The sequence below is a fragment of the Hippocampus zosterae genome, chromosome 18 (assembly GCF_025434085.1).
Source record: "Hippocampus zosterae strain Florida chromosome 18, ASM2543408v3, whole genome shotgun sequence".
Lineage (NCBI taxonomy): Eukaryota > Metazoa > Chordata > Actinopteri > Syngnathiformes > Syngnathidae > Hippocampus > Hippocampus zosterae.
The window spans coordinates 15,159,226-15,177,433 of record NC_067468.1 but is presented as its reverse complement, the minus strand read 5'-3'; the positions used below and the strand labels follow the sequence as shown (position 1 = coordinate 15,177,433).

General features: G+C 44.9%; 1 protein-coding gene across 10 annotated transcripts in view; it reads right to left on the bottom strand.

Moving 5' to 3' along the window:
* LOC127591168 (transcription factor 4-like) overlaps positions 1-18,208 on the bottom strand; it is a 116,904-nt gene that overhangs the window by 52,113 nt on the left and 46,583 nt on the right. For all 10 annotated transcript variants that reach the window (XM_052051010.1, XM_052051013.1, XM_052051022.1 and 7 more), the window contains one exon: positions 3,263-3,321. In XM_052051010.1, coding sequence (XP_051906970.1) covers positions 3,263-3,321 — 59 coding nt within the window. The remainder of the gene's footprint in view (positions 1-3,262; positions 3,322-18,208) is intronic.

Genomic DNA, 18,208 nt, shown 5'->3' with positions numbered 1-18,208 from the left:
CCCCCCCACACCCCCTTTCTCATGAAAACCGGGGGCGGCGCTAGGTCCGAGGGCGTCGACACACACACACACACACACATGCACATCTTCCTGAGGAATTCAAACCCTACAGGCACAGCGTCAATATTCAAACCAACAGAAAGCTAGACCTCACCAGACTCAGGGCAACGACACCGTAACCACAAATGTCAACTCATTGGCCACAAAGCGCAGTTAGTGGAATGTTGAAAAGCTAAAGATTAGAACGCATCGAATCCAATTGCGGCGCAGCAGTTAGCGCGGATGTTTTCCAGTCAAGTTGGATCCTGGGTTGAGGCCTTCCCGTGCAAAAGTTCACATGCACAAACGTGTGAGCGAGCGATTGCACACTCTACATTTTCCATCCATGTGGCTCTGAAATGGTCAATGGCTGTTTGCACGTGCCCTGCGATTGGCTGTTGGCCGGGCACGCACGCATTTGTCGCAGAGAGGCCCCCCCCCCCCCCCCCCTGCTGCTAGCGACCTTCACCACTAATGTTGTCGCTGCCCATCATAATTCTGCACAATATTTACAATATATTACACATTTCCCTACCTGTCGTGCTGCAGTATCTAAGACCCCTTTAAATGCACCCCCCACCCCCCCAAAAAAAAACCCTTTCACAATCTTTGTCAAACACCTGAGCCAAGTGCCAAACTAAAAGCTAAATTAACCCAAAACTCAAACAGTACAAATCTATTTGACTGCCGATTAAACTGAAGTCATTTGAATCTGCCAGCTGTCGCCATGTGAGCTCATCTTCTCCTCTAAATGTTATTTTACTCTTTTCTTTTCTTTTTTTTCCATCGCTTTATTACGAGGACAGAATTTTTTCACTAACAGCCAAGGATGAAGCCAAAGGATTTTGGACTTCAGGGCCAGCATGTAAAATTATCTGCCATTTCCAAACAATTTCCATCAAGAGCCATTCAGACTGTGCGGCAGGCTCATTTGACTGCCGCTTGGCGGGAAAACGGCCAGCGATGCAGTCATATTTGATTTCGGTTCCGATTTTTTTTTGTCCTTTACCATTTGTTGTAACCACCACATCGAGACCACAGCTGCAATTCGTGGACGATTGGGTTGGAGGGATGGCGGGAGGGCAAATACGGGCAGTGCTCGGATGGGCGGACCAATGGACGTATTGATGATAATCTACCCATCGACGAGTTTCAAGCTATCTCATGGAAACGATCGTTTGGCATCACAGAAAAGTAAATAAAGAACAAATACCCCCAAAAAAGCCAAGTGAACATTTTACGACATTCCGTCGGATGCGAAAATGATGGAAGAATAAAAACTTGAAAAAGTTCACCATAGGGAATTAGGCGACGGGAGGAATAAAGAACAACAGCAACAAAAAAAAGAAGGATTCTTGGCATAATTGTGATTCAAATGTATACAATCCTGATTAGGTTCATGAATATTCATGTCATATATAATCTCGTCAATGCCCGTGCGCATGACAAGAGTCAAGCTACCTGTCAAGGGTAGAGAAGCAGCATGTCAACCACCGCCAACAACCTCTCCCAATCTTTCAAGAGGAAATTCAAAGCCACTTCTGGTCTCAATAATTTTAAACTTTTACAACGTTGTCTTCATAAAAACTGACGTGGAAAACATGAACAATTATCATGAAACCAACGGGAAAACGTGGCACGGGTTTTTATGAGAAAAATTAAATCACAGGAATTAATCTCGACTACCCTCAAAAATGTTGGATGCTTGGATTATTATTATTATTATTCATTCATTCATTCATTCATCTTCCGAGCCGCTTGATCCTCACTAGGGTCGCGGGGGGTGCTGGAGCCTATCCCAGCTGTCTCCGGGCAGTAGGCGGGGGGGACACCCTGAATCGGTTGCCAGCCAATCGCAGGGCACACAGAAACGAACAACCATTTGCACTCACACTCACACCTAGGGACAATTTAGAGTGTTCAATCAGCCTGCCATGCATATTTTTGGAATGTGGGAGGAAACCGGAGCACCCGGAGAAAACCCACGCAGGCCCGGGGAGAACATGCAAACTCCACACAGGTAGGCCGGAGCTGGAATCGAACCCGGTACCTCTGCACTGTGAAGCCCACGTGCTAACCACTGGACTACCGGGCCGCATTATTATTATTATTATATAATTTTTTGTGATTTGAAACATGCGTCAACGGTTGTATGGCTTATGGCATAGCGGCACCCCTTAAATTAGGCACCGTCCGAAAATGGTTTACAGTTCTTAGCTATCACAAAGCCGATCCCGGTCGCTGCTTCCCGGGCTTCGCTCGCAACTCTTCGCGGGCCGATAAGAGCCGGCCCTCGGGCCGCATTTGGCCCGCGGGCCGTATGCGCTCGAGTACTCTTGTACTTTGGAGTATAAAACGCTCCGTTGCAATCGAAAGGTGTCGCGACGACGAGACATCTGTATCTCTCAGTGACTGAGCGGTTAAATAAAACCATCTAATGTCCCTCAGGGATCAATGAAGCTTCATTCAAAGCGCAAACCGGTGCTGAAAAGGGGGGATATAATACATATTCATTACGCTTTCGAACATCTTTTCATGCCACTGACTTTCACAAGGACATACATCCCTTTGATAAGCTTTAATTGATTAAAGCCATAACATGGCTCTCGGGCAACTGACGAGGATGGAACCTGCGTCGCATCAAACTAGCATCTGTATATCATCTGAATTATTAATTTGGATTTTCTAATGGTGTTATGGAGTAGATTATTTTTTTCCCCTCCCCAATGGTATAAAAGTCTTGACTGCGCGTGGCACCACAAAACGCTCCTTTGAACACAACACGACCCAACGATACAATTGATGGTGTTTCCGTGATGTCAAGAGTAAAAACATTTGCCCTCAATGTCGTCAACAAACATTAAAAACAACGCGGCTCTCCGTATTTGCTTCTATAAGAAATCACAAATAAATACTCTTGAGTCGAGGTGAACTTAATAATTTCGTACATTCTGAAAAGTGAAACCTGCTTGTAAGAACTGATTTTCTTTGTACTTTTCCGTGACAAGTCTTGAATCATTTCTGTTTGCGCGCGTCATTTTCTTTTCCTTAGCAGCACTTGATATGTTAGCGTGAGACGCTAAACTACATTGGCAAGTGTGATGGCAGCGACAACAATTAAAAAAAAAACAACGACATATACAACGTGTGCGACCTCATAGTGAATAAAATACACATTTTTGCTCTCCGTTACTGCAAAATTGACATTCCATGAACCACTGACCTGGTGGCAGTGCGGGTTTGATTCTCTGCCATATGAATATGAATTCCTCTCTGTTTTACCTGCAGACAGAAGGGGAAAAAAAGTGTCAAGTTAGACGATGACATTTTGTGTATAATTTAGGGGAAACAACATCATCTTTAGTTGCAAGTGTATTTTCAGTGTGTACATTTTCATAAAGGCAAAAAAAAATTGCATTCATAGATTATTCCTTTGTTCAATGTGTTATCTGACAAAATATGATTTTAGGGTAAAATCAGTCAAAAGCAATTATGATGCTGATTATATAGCATTTGTATTGCAGCAGCCACAATGGGTAATTTATTTGTATATTATTGCAGAAGCAAAAGGAGCTTTGACCTCCCGCTTCTGATCATTTTGTTGCCATAAAAAAATGACAAGCAGCTCTCCCATGACTCGTCAAATGCAGGCAAAGCAGTGATCACACGCGACAGTGAGGCACACACCATTGGCAGGTAACACACCGCCATTTTTTTATAGACAATTTGACCATGTGTCTGGGCAAACAGAGGCGTCTGATAAACTGAGAACATGTACAGCCCACCGCAGTGTTTTGACAAAAAAAAGAAAAAAGCTATTTTCCCCCCCCTCAAGCCTCCGAACAGGCGGTCCCTGCTCTCTTCGGAACTGTGGGACCACTTTAAGCCTATTTTTACCACGCAAACCTTTTTGGATAAAGCCTTAAATCTTCAGCCAGTCTAAATATCAAACCACTGCTAGTGTGTAATTACATTCTGTGGTTGGTGCAGCCATACGCGATGAAATGAACGGGCTTTATAGTGAGCGTGTGTGGAGGAAAATGAAGCGTGTACACGGTGAAGGGTTTGAATCGCGCATGTATAGATGGGGCTGAATACGCGCCAACATGGTAGTCGATGCAGAAGAGGTTGATAATTAGAGGCGTAGAAAGTGGCAATGCGGTTGGCAGTGTGTACGTGTATGTGCGTGTGCGTGCGCGCTGGTGTGTATGTGACTAATCCAGGGGCCTCAGCTTCAGCTACCGCTGATGCCAGCTGGACTGGTTTGGCACATATACAAAGACACCCCCCCCCCCCGACACCCCCCCGCCACCACCACACACTCATCCACATACTGACAATCACTGGCACACAGAGCCACACATGTAAATGTGTGCAATTCACATACAGTATAGCCACAGCAGTGTGTGTGTGTGTGTGTGTGTGTGTGTGTGCGTGTGTGTATGTGTGTGCGTCATTCAAGTACATCCAAAGATTCCAAAAAAATGGATGATTCCAACATTCAGTTCAACACAAAGATTTTATCGTAAAGCATTCAACTCCCTTCTCTATTTTTTTTGTGGGGGAGGGGGGTTGTATTTTTATTTCTTTGCATTATTTCGTTTTTGGCGAATTGGAGATTACAGTCAGCTGTCATTTTGTAGGTATTTTATTCGTGCCTGCAAAAGGATTCACTTTATTGTAGTTGCACAGATTCAATGTGAGTTTAAAAATATACCGCCCCCCCCCCACAAAAAAAAAAAGATAAGGAACAAAAACACCTGACCAGATAATAAAACAGAGGAAACAGATACTTCAATAAAATTGAAGTGGTGTCAATCTCATTCACTCTTCAATATAAAAGAGCTTCAAGATATTGCTGGAGAAATTGTCCTTTAACTTTTTCAGTAATTTCTTGATTCCTTCAAACTCTATTTGGCCTTGTTTGGGAAACGAAAAAAAAAAAACAGGTTAAAACTGACCAAAGGACATCTAACCTCAGTATATTCTTTGACCATGCAAGGTCATCTTTGTGAATTTCATCTGGAGGAAGAAAACCTTGACAACAAATACAAAACTTTACTGTCCTTTACTGTCAAAGCCCGAATGTCTCTCACCAACACAAACTCAGGAGGAGGACCTTGGACCTTTAAGGCACTTTTCCTTTAGACCTGCTCCACACGGGGACGGCCTTGCATGGCCCAGGATGGCCCAGAAAACATACAGCAGGCTAAGAAAGCACAATGACCAACAAACCAAACACGTCTGCCGCGAAAATGATCCTGACGCAATGACATATAGCCAATTAATGACGGCTACTTTTAGTCACAAGCATTTGGAAAAAATAAATAAAAAATGTCATTTCTATCTGACTTTAATTCCCATTTTCAAGCCAGATAAGAGCAGAAAGCAGCTCAAAAAATATATTCCTCAACATCAAAAGACTATATTCAAAGGTCGTTTAGGAACCTGATTTTGCTGACCTCGATATTCTTTCTCCCGGGAATCCAGCGGTACCATTTGTCACCCATCAGGCCCCCACCACCTCGGCGGCAAACCCAAACAAACTCAGTGGCTGAGATGAGGACCCCCCCCCCCAGACAGAGCGCTGCTTGTTAAGAGTGCGCTGGCTGCAAAGGTACAAAAGGTGGAGGAGGGGGGAGGTCAAGTCCACTGGGCTGTATAATGCCCATCGAGAAGTCGGTGAGCAATGAGGACCAAATCCTCGCTAATCCACAATGCCGGGAGGGAGACGCAGCAACTTGAGAGCCCCCACGAAACTTAAACCAGACGATGAGCTAACAGCACACACACTCTCGGGACAGGCTTTCTGGCATGACTCGGATGTTTTTAGAAATGTGGCCATTTCTATCTGGCATGGCACCACAACACACAAATCAAATATAGACATACGCCAAGATTTTTTTTTCTTTTTTTTTTTAATCCCATAAATAAAGTGTAATTTTATTTTATTTTTTAAAAACTTTTTTCAGGTCGAAATAATTTTTTTTTCACGAATTTTCAATATTGAATGTGGGATGAATTCACAGATGTTATACGTGCATGTTCCTGCTTATTTTTAATCCTAATTGTAGAACATATCTATATCTATATATATAGAGATATAGATGTATATATATTCAGATATATACTGAAATAAAAAAATACGTATATTTACAACCAACAATATGATTTAAAAAGAAATATCTTTATCTATATCTATATCTATATATATAGAGATATAGATATAGATATTTCTATATCTATATCTCTATATATAAAATATCTATATCTATATCTATATATATAGAGATATAGATATAGATATTTTTTTTACTTGGTGGATAGTGTCTTTTTAAATCATATTGTTGGTTGTAAATATACGTATTTTTTTATTTCAGTAGGGGAAAAAATGGCAACCGTTTTTCACAAATGTTGAAAACAAATTTGTATTTTACTCACTCATATTGATGGCGCTTCATTTTTGAAAATTTCACAACAACGAATCAACTTATTTCTGTACCTCACCCCCCCACCCCCCCTTGAAATCTCTTGTCTAGTGACATTCACTGCTCTTAATCGGAATGACGAAAAGCGATGCGGCAGGATGGAGTTGCTCGTAGAATCAATGCCAAAAGTCTCGACTCTTTTCTTTCCGAGCTTGAGAGATACGTCAAGTCTTTGTCGCCGTGAAAGGAATCGTTTAGAAGACATGATCTCCTTTGACATGCATATAACGAGTCGATTTGACGAAACAATATGACTAATAGTGTGATTTGCGGAGGACGGCAAAAATAAATAAATAAAGAGAACGAGGAGAGGAGAGAAAGGGTGCGAAAGGGGGGGGGGAAGGAAGATGGCTGGAAGAAGGGTTTAACTCCCCCTTCCCGTGTGTGTCATGGGGGAGGGTGTGATGCTTGCTCTGCGCAGACATGAATCATTCTGAAGGATTCAAGCGTTTCCATGACATCGCTGGGCACCGGTCCAGAAGTTTCCACAAAGTCTAAAAGGTAGTGACAAACACACACACACACACACACACACTCAAACGTGCATCACATCCAAGCAGATAACCTGAAACTCTTCTCACATTCAAATTTAATACGTGTATTCCCACGTAAAAGCATTATTATTTGGAATGGATGTTAATTTAACAGACGACAGACGATGACTAACCCTCGTCTAACAGACATCACCGCGACGTCTCTCCGAGATGCCCAGCAGGCATCCCCCCCCCCTTCCCCTCTTTGCACTGGAGCAAGTGAACACATCAAACAAGGTATGAGCACATATGAGCGTGGAGAAGGACTCGAGACGCAGCGTCCAGCTCATATCTGTCCATTTCTACCTTCCGCCAGCGGCCAGAGTATTTTGGAGGATGTCGCCGAGCTATCCGATCATCCGTTTCCTTTTCAGGCTCCCGAGGAACCTGGAGAATAGCCCAGCTGTGTGGCGAAAGGCGGGATACCCCCTGGACCGGTTAGGGCATATGCACACGAGGCTATTTTTAGACCGCATGGTTCAAGTTAGTCAGTCAGTCATTTCCCCAACCGCTTCATCCTCACTAGGGTCTCGGGGGGCGCTGGAGCCTATCCCAGCAGTCTTCGGGCAGTAGGCGGAGGACACCCTGAATCAGTTGCCAGCCAATCGCAGGGCACACAGAGTTGAACAACTATCCACTCCCACACTCACACCTAGGGACAATTTAGAGTGTTCAATCAGCCTGCCATGCATGTTTTCGGAATGTGGGAGGAAACCGTAGTACCCGGAGAAAACCCACGCAGGCCCGGAGAGAACATGCAAACTCCACACAGGGAGGCCGGGGCTGGAATTGAACCCGGTACCTCCGCACTGTGAAGCCGACGTGCTAACCACTGGACTACCGGGCTGCCTGAACTTAAACGCGGTGGTAGAGATTCGGGTAAAACATTTGCGTTCTGTGAAGACGGATATAGCCGAAGATTTTGCAGGCGCCATGACACTTGTTCTCTGTTTGCGTGAGAGAGGCCCAAAGAGCAGCCCCCACCCCCTTCCCTCCCCCTGCCACCCTCGGTGCCAAACAGTTCTCATTATCCAAATCCTACCCGAACATCGACCCCTCCACCACTCGGGCAAACACGAACAAATGGCACAACAACGAGGCACACATTAAAAACTATTTTCAAACGAATACTCCCAAGTAGCACCGTGTATCTTGAGAACGATAAAAAATTGCTTGTAAATATCCCAAGATGATTATTTTATTTATTTATTTTTACAAAGGAAATTATTTCTTATTAAATAAATAATCTAACGTCTTTATTTGAATGCCACATGACCCGACGTTAAAATACTTTTGTGAAAATCATGTGAAAGCAAATCGTAATTATGTATAGCGCGTAAAAATGTGTCGCCGTGTGTTGCTCTCAGACAAAACGGGGCTGCTGAAATGCGGCAGATTTTTGTTGGCGGGCTGACAGCGGCGCGTCGGTGCCAAACCCCGGCGGCGGAAACGACTAAAAGACGCATAAGGCTGGCATTAGAGCCCCCAAATCTTCTCTCCCCCCCTCCACCCTTACATCCCCTCCTTCCTTTTTTCTCCTTCTCTCTTCTCCATCCACGACTTGGCCTTTACTTTGGTTGGGGCCCCGACTCCGTTTTGGCATCACTCGGAGTCGTCCGTGAATTTATCAATCTGTCTTTGCTTTGCTCTGATCCGTTGTGAGGCGGGGAAATAAAGCTGGCACCTGAAACTCCGCGGGAGGTTTAGGAAGATTATTGTGTTGCTATGCCCCCCCCCCCCCCCCCTCACCCGATATCACCTTGTTTTCGGTCTACGCTAGCTACCTCCTTTCAGAATTGCGGCTGAATGAAAATGACAAAGGATTCCAATATTTCCAACGTGGATATCCTCCTCACAATAATCATCGCCTTTGTCTTGAGGATTTTTATGGCAGAGCTTCCAACCCAAACCTTGGACAGCGCGGCATCTGGAGTTAACATCCACGAGGCACAAACAAACAAAGAAAACAACGTACTCTAATTATGCTCACAAGACAATAAAACAGACCCCCCTCAACAACAAAAAAGAACAAAATGTGCCGTAAAAACATCCAGGATTACCTCAAACGAAATGTTTTTGGAGTCTTTCTTTTATTGATGAGACAATATTCAGCGGCGGAGTAAAAAAGGACAAAGATGCGAAAATGTGTCGCGTATTGTGTAGCGCGGCAGACGACGACTGCTAATGCTGAATTGAAAAGGCTCTTAGAGATGGATTTAACACATTTCCCCTTGTCTTCGGGCTCGCGGCGGATGGGAAATGACGCGGGCGGACAAAGGGAGAGGTAGCGACGAGAGGAAAGGTGTGAAATTCGGAATTAGCGGCACAATATGCTAAGTATTAAAGTGCAGCACAATGGAGAAGCGCAGGCGGCGAGGCAGAAGGCAGCACAAATCGCAGCCTGGCCAAAGAAATACACTCACACCTACGGACGATTTGAAGTGTTCAATCAGCCTGCCGTGCGTATTTTTGGAATGTGGGAGGAAATCGGAGTACCCGGAGAAAACCCACGCTGGCATGGGGGGAGAACATGCAAACTCCACACTGGAATCGAACCCACGACCGCTGCACTGTGAGGCCGACGTGCTAACCAGTCGACTAGCGGGCTGCCCTAGTTTTTTATTCATTGATTTATTGTCATTTTTGGGGGTATTTGAAATTTCTCAAATGTAATTCCGATTTCAGTACATCGATGTGGCGGGCCAGATCTGGGTCCCCGGGCCATGACTTTGACACCTGGGGTTTAAAAGGCATCACACAGACACTAGCATACAAGACACAGACACACACACACACGCACACGTCTCAAGCATACAGAAACAATCATTTTTCTGATCATTCTGATGAAAAGTCGATCCATACAACCCCAAAAAAAACCAAACAAGCGATTTCTGACTGTGTTCCATAATTCTCCTTTTTCCTCTAAGTGGAAATTGGGATTTCATCCTTCCTGCCTCATTCAACCTGTTATGGCAGAACAGGAGGAGGAGCGACCCAATAGAGATGGATGAGGGGTCAGGTGCTGTCAGACGAGAGGGGCAAAGGTCAAAGGATACCAGGGTTCAGCATCACACTCTGGCTTTTTCCTGTCATACCCGTCTGGATCCAAACACGCATCTTTCTCTTCTCTTCTCTTGTACCTCACTTCCCTCGGCGTACACATACACACTTGAAAACGGTCTTTCTCAATTCTCAATCAACATGACTGCTTTTGTTTTTTTTTTTTGGGGGGGGGGGGGGGGGGGGGTTCTGTATTGGTTTGAACAATTTGCCCAAAACAGTTCTGCGGTTTGAATGTCACACTACAGTTCACAGTAAGGGAATGCTTATGTGTTGTGTAAACAGGAACAAGAACTTGAAAAAAGTGCACACTACTGACAGTAAATTCCCCCCCCCCCAAAAAAAATTAAGCCATATCAAATAAACATAATAATAATAATAATCATATTTGACAGGTTATCTTATTACTCTTCTTTTTACGAGAAACTGCAACATCAGGTTTTTTTTGGTGGGGGGGGGGGGGGGGTGTTTACATACCGAAAAATGTCAACAAGGGGAATTGTAACAGTTTAATTAGTGTGAGTAAATATGGTTAAAAAAAAAAAAAAAAGAAGAAGAAACAGCCCCCCCCCCCCCCCCCCAACACATTTTTCATTGCAGGGCCTCAATTCGAAGTGCCCAAGTGCCGGAATTTGAATCGTCACTGCGCTAGTTTTGCGCGTGCGCCTGTGCCGCTGATTTTCCCGTTCTTGTGATGTCACCGCAAATACGTTAACCAGTTTGACAGGATATCAAATGAATCTTGCGCCTTCATTTATTTAATTGAGAGCATATTTTAAGACTGCACCAAGAATAAATCCATAAATATCACGCTCAACCCCAACCTCATTGAAAAAAAAAACCCGTCAAGGTTCTGTGGCGATTCCTGCTGAAATTGACGGAGCTTCTGGTGGTCCACCGTACAAGCTAACTTTCCTCTCGACTTACCCACTCCCCACCCCCGTTGCGTAGGCCTGACTACCCGCTTAATACCCGTATTTAGACTAATCCGACAACGTTCCAACACCTGCACGGGCTGTCACTCGTTTTTACGGAGCCCTCTGACCACCGCATCACCGCTGTGCTTTGTGTGATTTCAGCGTGACCACCTGACGGCACGTAATGACATGGCTGCGCCCACACGCGGCTCGGGAGACGCCGATCAGAGCGGCCTCATCCCAGCAGGACAGACTTGCCTGACGTTGTTCCGCAAGGGGGATGGAAAGGGTGGCGAGACACAGAATTGTCAGCAATGGAAGGAGGAGGACAGAAAGTCAGCCGGAGCAAACGACGCACAGACACACACACAAAAAAAAGGGGCGGGGTCGTCACCTGCTTTCAACTAGATGCACACATGCAGAAAAGCAAGTAAACAACACGCGTGGGCCTAATCATGACTTCCCATCTGACGACTTCCTCCGGATATATTTGTGCTTTTCATATCTTCCATGGGCGGCCCGGTAGCCCAGTGGTTAGCACGTCGGCTTCACAGTGCAGAGGTACCGGGTTCGATTCCAGCTCCGGCCTCCCTGTGTGGAGTTTGCATGTTCTCCCCGGGCCTGCGTGGGTTTTCTCCGGGTGCTCCGGTTTCCTCCCACATTCCAAAAACATGCCTGGCAGGCTGATTGAACACTCTAAATTGTCCCTAGGTGTGAGTGTGAGTGGTTGTTCGTCTCTGTGTGCCCTGCGATTGGCTGGCAACCGATTCAGGGTGTCCCCCGCCTACTGCCCGGAGACAGCTGGGATAGGCTCCAGCAACCCCCGCGACCCTAGTGAGGATCAAGCGGTTAGGAAGATGAATGAATGAATGAATATCTTCCATGAAGGCTGGCATAGAGAAGCATGTCGTGAACAAGGGTCGCTTTTGGGACGCTTCTACATGTCCAGAGTACATTACAGCTTTGCTAATTGTTGAAGAAATCAACCATTACGTACGTACACACACCAAGCTGTGAAATTAACCGTTTGACTTTCTCACAGTCTAGTCGAAGGTGACCTCCCCGATGGTGTCACGCCGCTTTCTCACACCTATACAAGACATAGATCGGGAATTAAGCCGGTCACCCACGGTCCCATTCAGACTGTGCCAGCAACTGCCATGGCAGTGCCCTGGATGCATGGGAACCATTTTAACTCTTGTCTGCTGCCATGGAAACGAACACGGTGGTGACATAAAGGCGGCGATTCCAAGTGAAACATTGCGTGCAACTAAGTCAGCGTGATCCTTCCTGTTGGGGTTTCTTTTCTCTTTGCCCAGACGCTTTCAGGAAGTTCAGCGGGACACCCTCAGTGTGAACTTTAAACGGCATGAGGAGAAAAAAAAAATATGCAATTATCACCATGATGATATGATACGGTCAGAAAGGAGCAAAATCAACAAAAAGAAATTAGATTTTTATTTTTCTCCCTCGAATAAAGATGATAAGGTAAAAAAAAAAAATCATACAAAAGTTTATTTTAATATGACTCATCCTGTTCAGGGTGCTAAAGAGCTGGAGCTCATCTCAACTGATTTGGGGCAAAAGGCAAAACGATATCCTGGTCTGGTCACTACGTGCAAACTAAAATGGCGGTACCTGCAGTCAGACAAGTTAATGATGAAAAAAAAAAAGATGAAAAAAGAAGACATAGAAGAGAGGTCAAGTGATTAAAAAAAAAAACAGCAATTGAATGAGATCTGATAGAAGAGATGATCGCACCAGCTTTGTTTCATGTCCAAATTTGGATGAAATTTAGCTCAACTTTGGCACCATAGTCCAATCAAACGAGTATAATTTATTTATTTGTTCTTATATGATTGAGGAGTTCTTTTCTGTATAGATTTTTTTTTCCAATTTAATTTTGTTTTTATTTATTCTTCACATTTTTTAGCACTGCTGCCACCTATTTTATAATTATAGTGTGTGTGTGTGTGTGTGTAAGGGGGAGCAGGTGATTGGTTGTAACAGCTGGAGAGAAAAAAAAAAGGAGAACACAGCTGCAGGGAAAGAGGAGAGGCCGACGAGAAGAGGAAAGCACAGAGGATGAAAACCAAGCAGTGAATTGAAAAAAAAAAAGCGTAGAAATAAAAAAAATACAAAACTGGAGGCATGACCACCTTGTCAACGTCCGACGAGCAACACGTCAACGTCTCCCGTCGTCACTCGGCTGTGACAAGTCACTTGCGAGGCCGGTCAGTGCAGTCCCAACATCGTTTATTATCATCGTCATGAGCCCGGAAGATGGCTGCAAACGTTAAGCAATAAAAGTGGAAAACAGCTGTTGAATTGTAGAATGCTTTTAAATGGAAAGAGAGTCGTCAGTGTTTATGATAATCCTGAAAAAATGTATATTATATTATATATATATATACGCATATGTGTGTGTGTGTGTGTGTGTGTGTGTGAGAGAGAGATTGGAGCGGCGCACGAAGAAAGACGAGCGACACACACAGTGTGTGTGAGGGAATTTTGGGGTTGATTTTGCTTCATGATTCCTCATCCCACAGTCGAGAGCGTCGGCAGCCATCACGTAACACACGCGCCCGCGCGCGCGCGTACGCTGAGGCAGCGAGCTGCAAGCTAGCGCTTAAAGCAAAACTGGGCTTCCATGGCCATCCATTATCAGTGACAAGCTAAATGTACCATGCCACGCCATATGGTACTGAGAGAGAGAGAGAGAGAGAGAGAGAGAGAGAGAAAGAGAGACAAGTAAACTGTGGGCAGTGAGTTAGATGAGCTGAAAAAAAAAATTGAGACAAAAAGAGAAGAGAGCATAGCATAGCTTGACTCAAATAAACCGCTGTGCTAGCTTAAACAAATACTCGCTTCGACCCGGATGCTCGTTCTTTTTTGAAAATAGAACAAAGTTGATCAAACTTTAGAATTGTTTCTCTTCTTCTGAAATGTAAAAATATCTTAAATATCTGAATCCGGAGTAAGGCTGCCACCTAGCAAACCTTTAACAGCTAATCCGTCCAGTCAGTACCTGTCACGGAATTTAAAACAGCCAACCGAAAGGGTGCAATATGCAGCAAAATCTCAAGTGCAGACTTTTTTTTTTTTTTGGTGGTGGTTTGTTTTCTTTCTTTTTTTTTTTATTTTTGGCACACACACACGCGCACACACACACACACACACGCTCGCGGTTGTTAAGGCTGTTACCTAAAAGCCTCCAGCAGGAAACATCTGCGCAGACAAAACAGACACATTCAGTTTAGACAAAACCACAAACGGGACAGCTTTCAACACACACACACACACACATGCGTACGCACACGCACACACACACGCGTGGACACATTTCACACAGATATACACGCGTAAAAATAGTGGATTGACTGCTCGGAAAAGATCATTGATTGATAGCTGCTATGGAGGGCATTTTCATCCAGCGGAATTCAAAATGGCTGATATGAGATGAGGTCGAGCACACAGGTCAGAACAAAAAGGTCACCGATCGATCAGTCAAGTAAGTCGTCAGATGTTGTCACCGTGGTGGCGGGGGAAATGATGGTCTATTATCTGTAACAATTGATATAAATAAAGGGAAAGGCGTTGAAAAGGAGGTAAAGAAAATCATCATCACCGGGGGGGAAGGTGAAAAGCGACGCAGAAGGAGCCTCCGCACGATGGAAGTATGAAAAACGAAGGAAAGTGCGGGTGACAAAGGAAGGAAGGAAGGAATGAAGTAAGGATATGAGGATGGATGCTTCAATGCGAGGCAGAACAAAGCCAACTGGAGGAAATGAATGAGCACAAATAGAGGAAAGACCAAAACAAAGGACAGGAAGAATGCTTTCATGTCCAAAACTGCCATTATAATTTGTATTTTTTTAAAAAAATGATATCAGTCAAAAGCAATCCAACACACACACCCACCCCCCCTGCGGAAACATCCACGCACAAACATCCACACGCGTGCGGTGCACTTTCAATTCGCAGCGTTCTTTCAGAAGATGAAAACGCTTCAAGAATTTGGGATACGGCGTAGCTAGCGCGCAACGACAAGGCGCGCACGCGGCACAGTTACTTTCATTACAAAGAGCGAGGACCGTGCCATTCTGCTGCAAAGGAGGCAATGCTACATTGGCAAAGGCCCGGAGGGGGGCAACCGCTATCTCGTGCCAACACTTCACACACACACACACACACGATGCCACACGACACATCAGTATTCCAACACCGTCGCAGTGGCGACTCTATGTTCAACGTGGCGCATTTGTGTTTTCCGAAAAACATGGATGAGAATGCTTCTGTTTCACACCACAGGAACAAAAAATAAAATGAAAAAAAGCGGACCGTATTCTAATTCCGCAAACCCAACATTGCGGGATTGAGCGTCGGGGTCTTTGTGTTGGTTTTCGCACTGCGCGTCAGGAGAAAGGCGGGTGAAACGATCAACTTTCACTAAATGTCACGAAATGACACTCATTATTATTACAATCATTACCGCGGCGCATCATTAGGGTCATCTGTGGGCGTGGCTCTTTTTTTTTTTCTTCTTCTTCTTCCGTGATTGCTCCGATGCTAAGCAGACATTACGAGGGGGGGTTGAAGGCCACAATGAAACAGCACTTTACTGAGATTATCCGGCTTTAACCTGAACAAACCCCAAACCGTGTAATCTGCACAGTTTTATTCTTCCTATGGATTAATATGACGAGCCCCCCCCCCCCCCCGCCACCCTCCCGCCTCTTGTTTTATGTACTTAAACCAAAGTCTCGACATTTTAAATACACTGCGCTGCCCCCCCCCCTCCGTCTTCAAAAACAATGACGATTGATGGAATGCTATGATTAGCTGCTATATAAGGACACCGCTAACATTTCAACGTATATTAGCGTCATCGACGTCGTGCCTGGTTTCCTGAAGACCGTTAATCATCGAGACGCCATCGCGTCCCTCCGAGTCTCTTCGCGATTGTTTGACAATGGAGACAGGCTGAAGACGAGAGCGACTCGCCGCGAGTGAGGTGTCGCCATTAGCGGCGTCGCAGGTGACGGACCGCAGACACCGCGCTCTTATCTGTCAGGATCCTGCACGAGAACCGCACGTGCTAAAACACGCACGCGGGCACGTGCATGCGCGTACGCGTTCGCGAGTGAGCGGCGGCGGCGGCGTTTGTCTCTGTGGTTTACGCAAACTGTGAACGAAAGCGAACCGTATGGCGTTCAAACTATGGCTCGGGGGCATCTCCGGCCCACTGTGCATTTTTCAGCGGTCCGCTACGTGACGAGAGAGAAAAAAAAAATGACATTTGAGATGGGCCCCAAAGTTAGTTAAAAAGGTCAAGGTGGGCAGAGTGAAGTAGGGAAGGTATCAGAAAAATAGGTGCCATTATTCCGAATGAATTTGTTTTTAGACGATAAAACTTTTCTCGCTATTAAAGGATAACCAATGAACCCTTTTATGATCAACTAGATGGTGTGGAACGGTGCGGCATTTTGCGGAGGTGTCCCGCATATCATCACCCGAAACTCATTCTGAGGACCCCGTTTGGATGTTGGTTTGTGCTTCTGTGGGCTTGTCTCAAAAAATATGCCTGCCCGGTTATTTGAAGATTAAATTGTCGTGTGATGTGAATTTGCGTGTGAATGGTTGTTTGTGTGTGTGTGAGAATTGTGATGGACTGGACACAAGTCCAGGGTGTACACCCCACCCACCCCTTGCCCAAAGCCAGCTGGGCGAGGCTCCAGCTCATCTGCGGCCTTCGGCTGGACAGGAAATGGATGGATGGATGGGCATAAGTGAAAAATTAGGATGGAGTGTACCTCCACTGCACCGCAAAATACAATCACAAGACTATTTCTTGCGTTGAAAAGGTACCGGTACACATATTGTGCACTTAAATGGACATTCGTGGGAATATGGCCACCGATTGTGTACAATTATAATCTGAGCTCATAGCTTGTCATATACAATCTGTCCCTCTTTGCATCTTCTTTTTTTTTGTGTGTGTTTTTTTTTCTGTCCCTATATGTCCCTCCCTCACTCTTTGTAGTCGCTTCTCTGGTTTCTCCGTCACTTTCTCACTGCCTGTCTTTCTTTCATCTCGCGCCATCTGCCTTCCTCTTTCTCCATTTTATTCTCTTCTTCCTCTCTCTCTGTCTGTCTGACTGTCTCTCTGTCTAACTCTGCACTCGTCTCACTCTCTCAATATGACTCCCCCCCCGCTTCCCCCCTCCCAACCAGTCCCCTCCCTCTTATCTCGCCAAAAACTTGGCAGCGATCCCCGTCGTGTTTTTCTCCACTCCTCGTTTGGGGGATTGCGAATGAATGCGATCCAATCTAGGACTCAGCTAAGAGACATGAATTTTCATTAATTACAACCTTGTCAGCAAAAGCATTATGGGATCTGAATATGAAAATGCTAATGAGCGCAGCTCATTTGCATATTTTTCTTTGTTGGAATGTCATTAATTATTACGTTTTATGATGATGAATGCAGCTGTCGATGGCTAGCCCTCCATGGCTAATTAGCCATCAGAAAATGTTCGGATCAAAAAAAAAAAAAAAGGAGAGGGACTTTAGGGTTATGGCAACTTATCAACTTATCGTCGAGGTTTTTAACCGGCAACTCGAGCCGTTACGCTGGATACGGGCCGGTCACATTCTGAGGCTTGTGTTCTTATTGTCCAGCAGGCCTTTTCAAAACTTAGTCTGCTTTGAAACTTTAACTTTAGCAAATGAACGTTGGCTATTTTGATAGAACTCGAATTGTAACGAGTCATGTCCGCATCACATCACATGAAGTCAACAACAACGTTTCATGAATTGCCTCCCCAACACACAATTGTCTAACTTTGTTCTTCACTCAAACTCAAAATCTGCCTCGCTAATGACAATTATCAAGCTATCATAAGAACAAGAAACTTTTCGGGGCTCACAAATTCAGCAAAAAAAGGACATATATCATGGTCCCCAAGGTAAAAGCCAATCTGGATAAAACGATGTGATATGATTCTGTGATTCCACCCCCCCCCCCCAAAAAATTGATGTTTCTGTTGGCAAAACTCATCACCGTGGACTTCAAAGTACCGTTGAATTCTCGTGTCCATTTCGTACCATTTTTGTCTCTCTCTATTGTGTAAAAAGTGCATCACGAAAGACCTAACAAATCCCCCCCCCC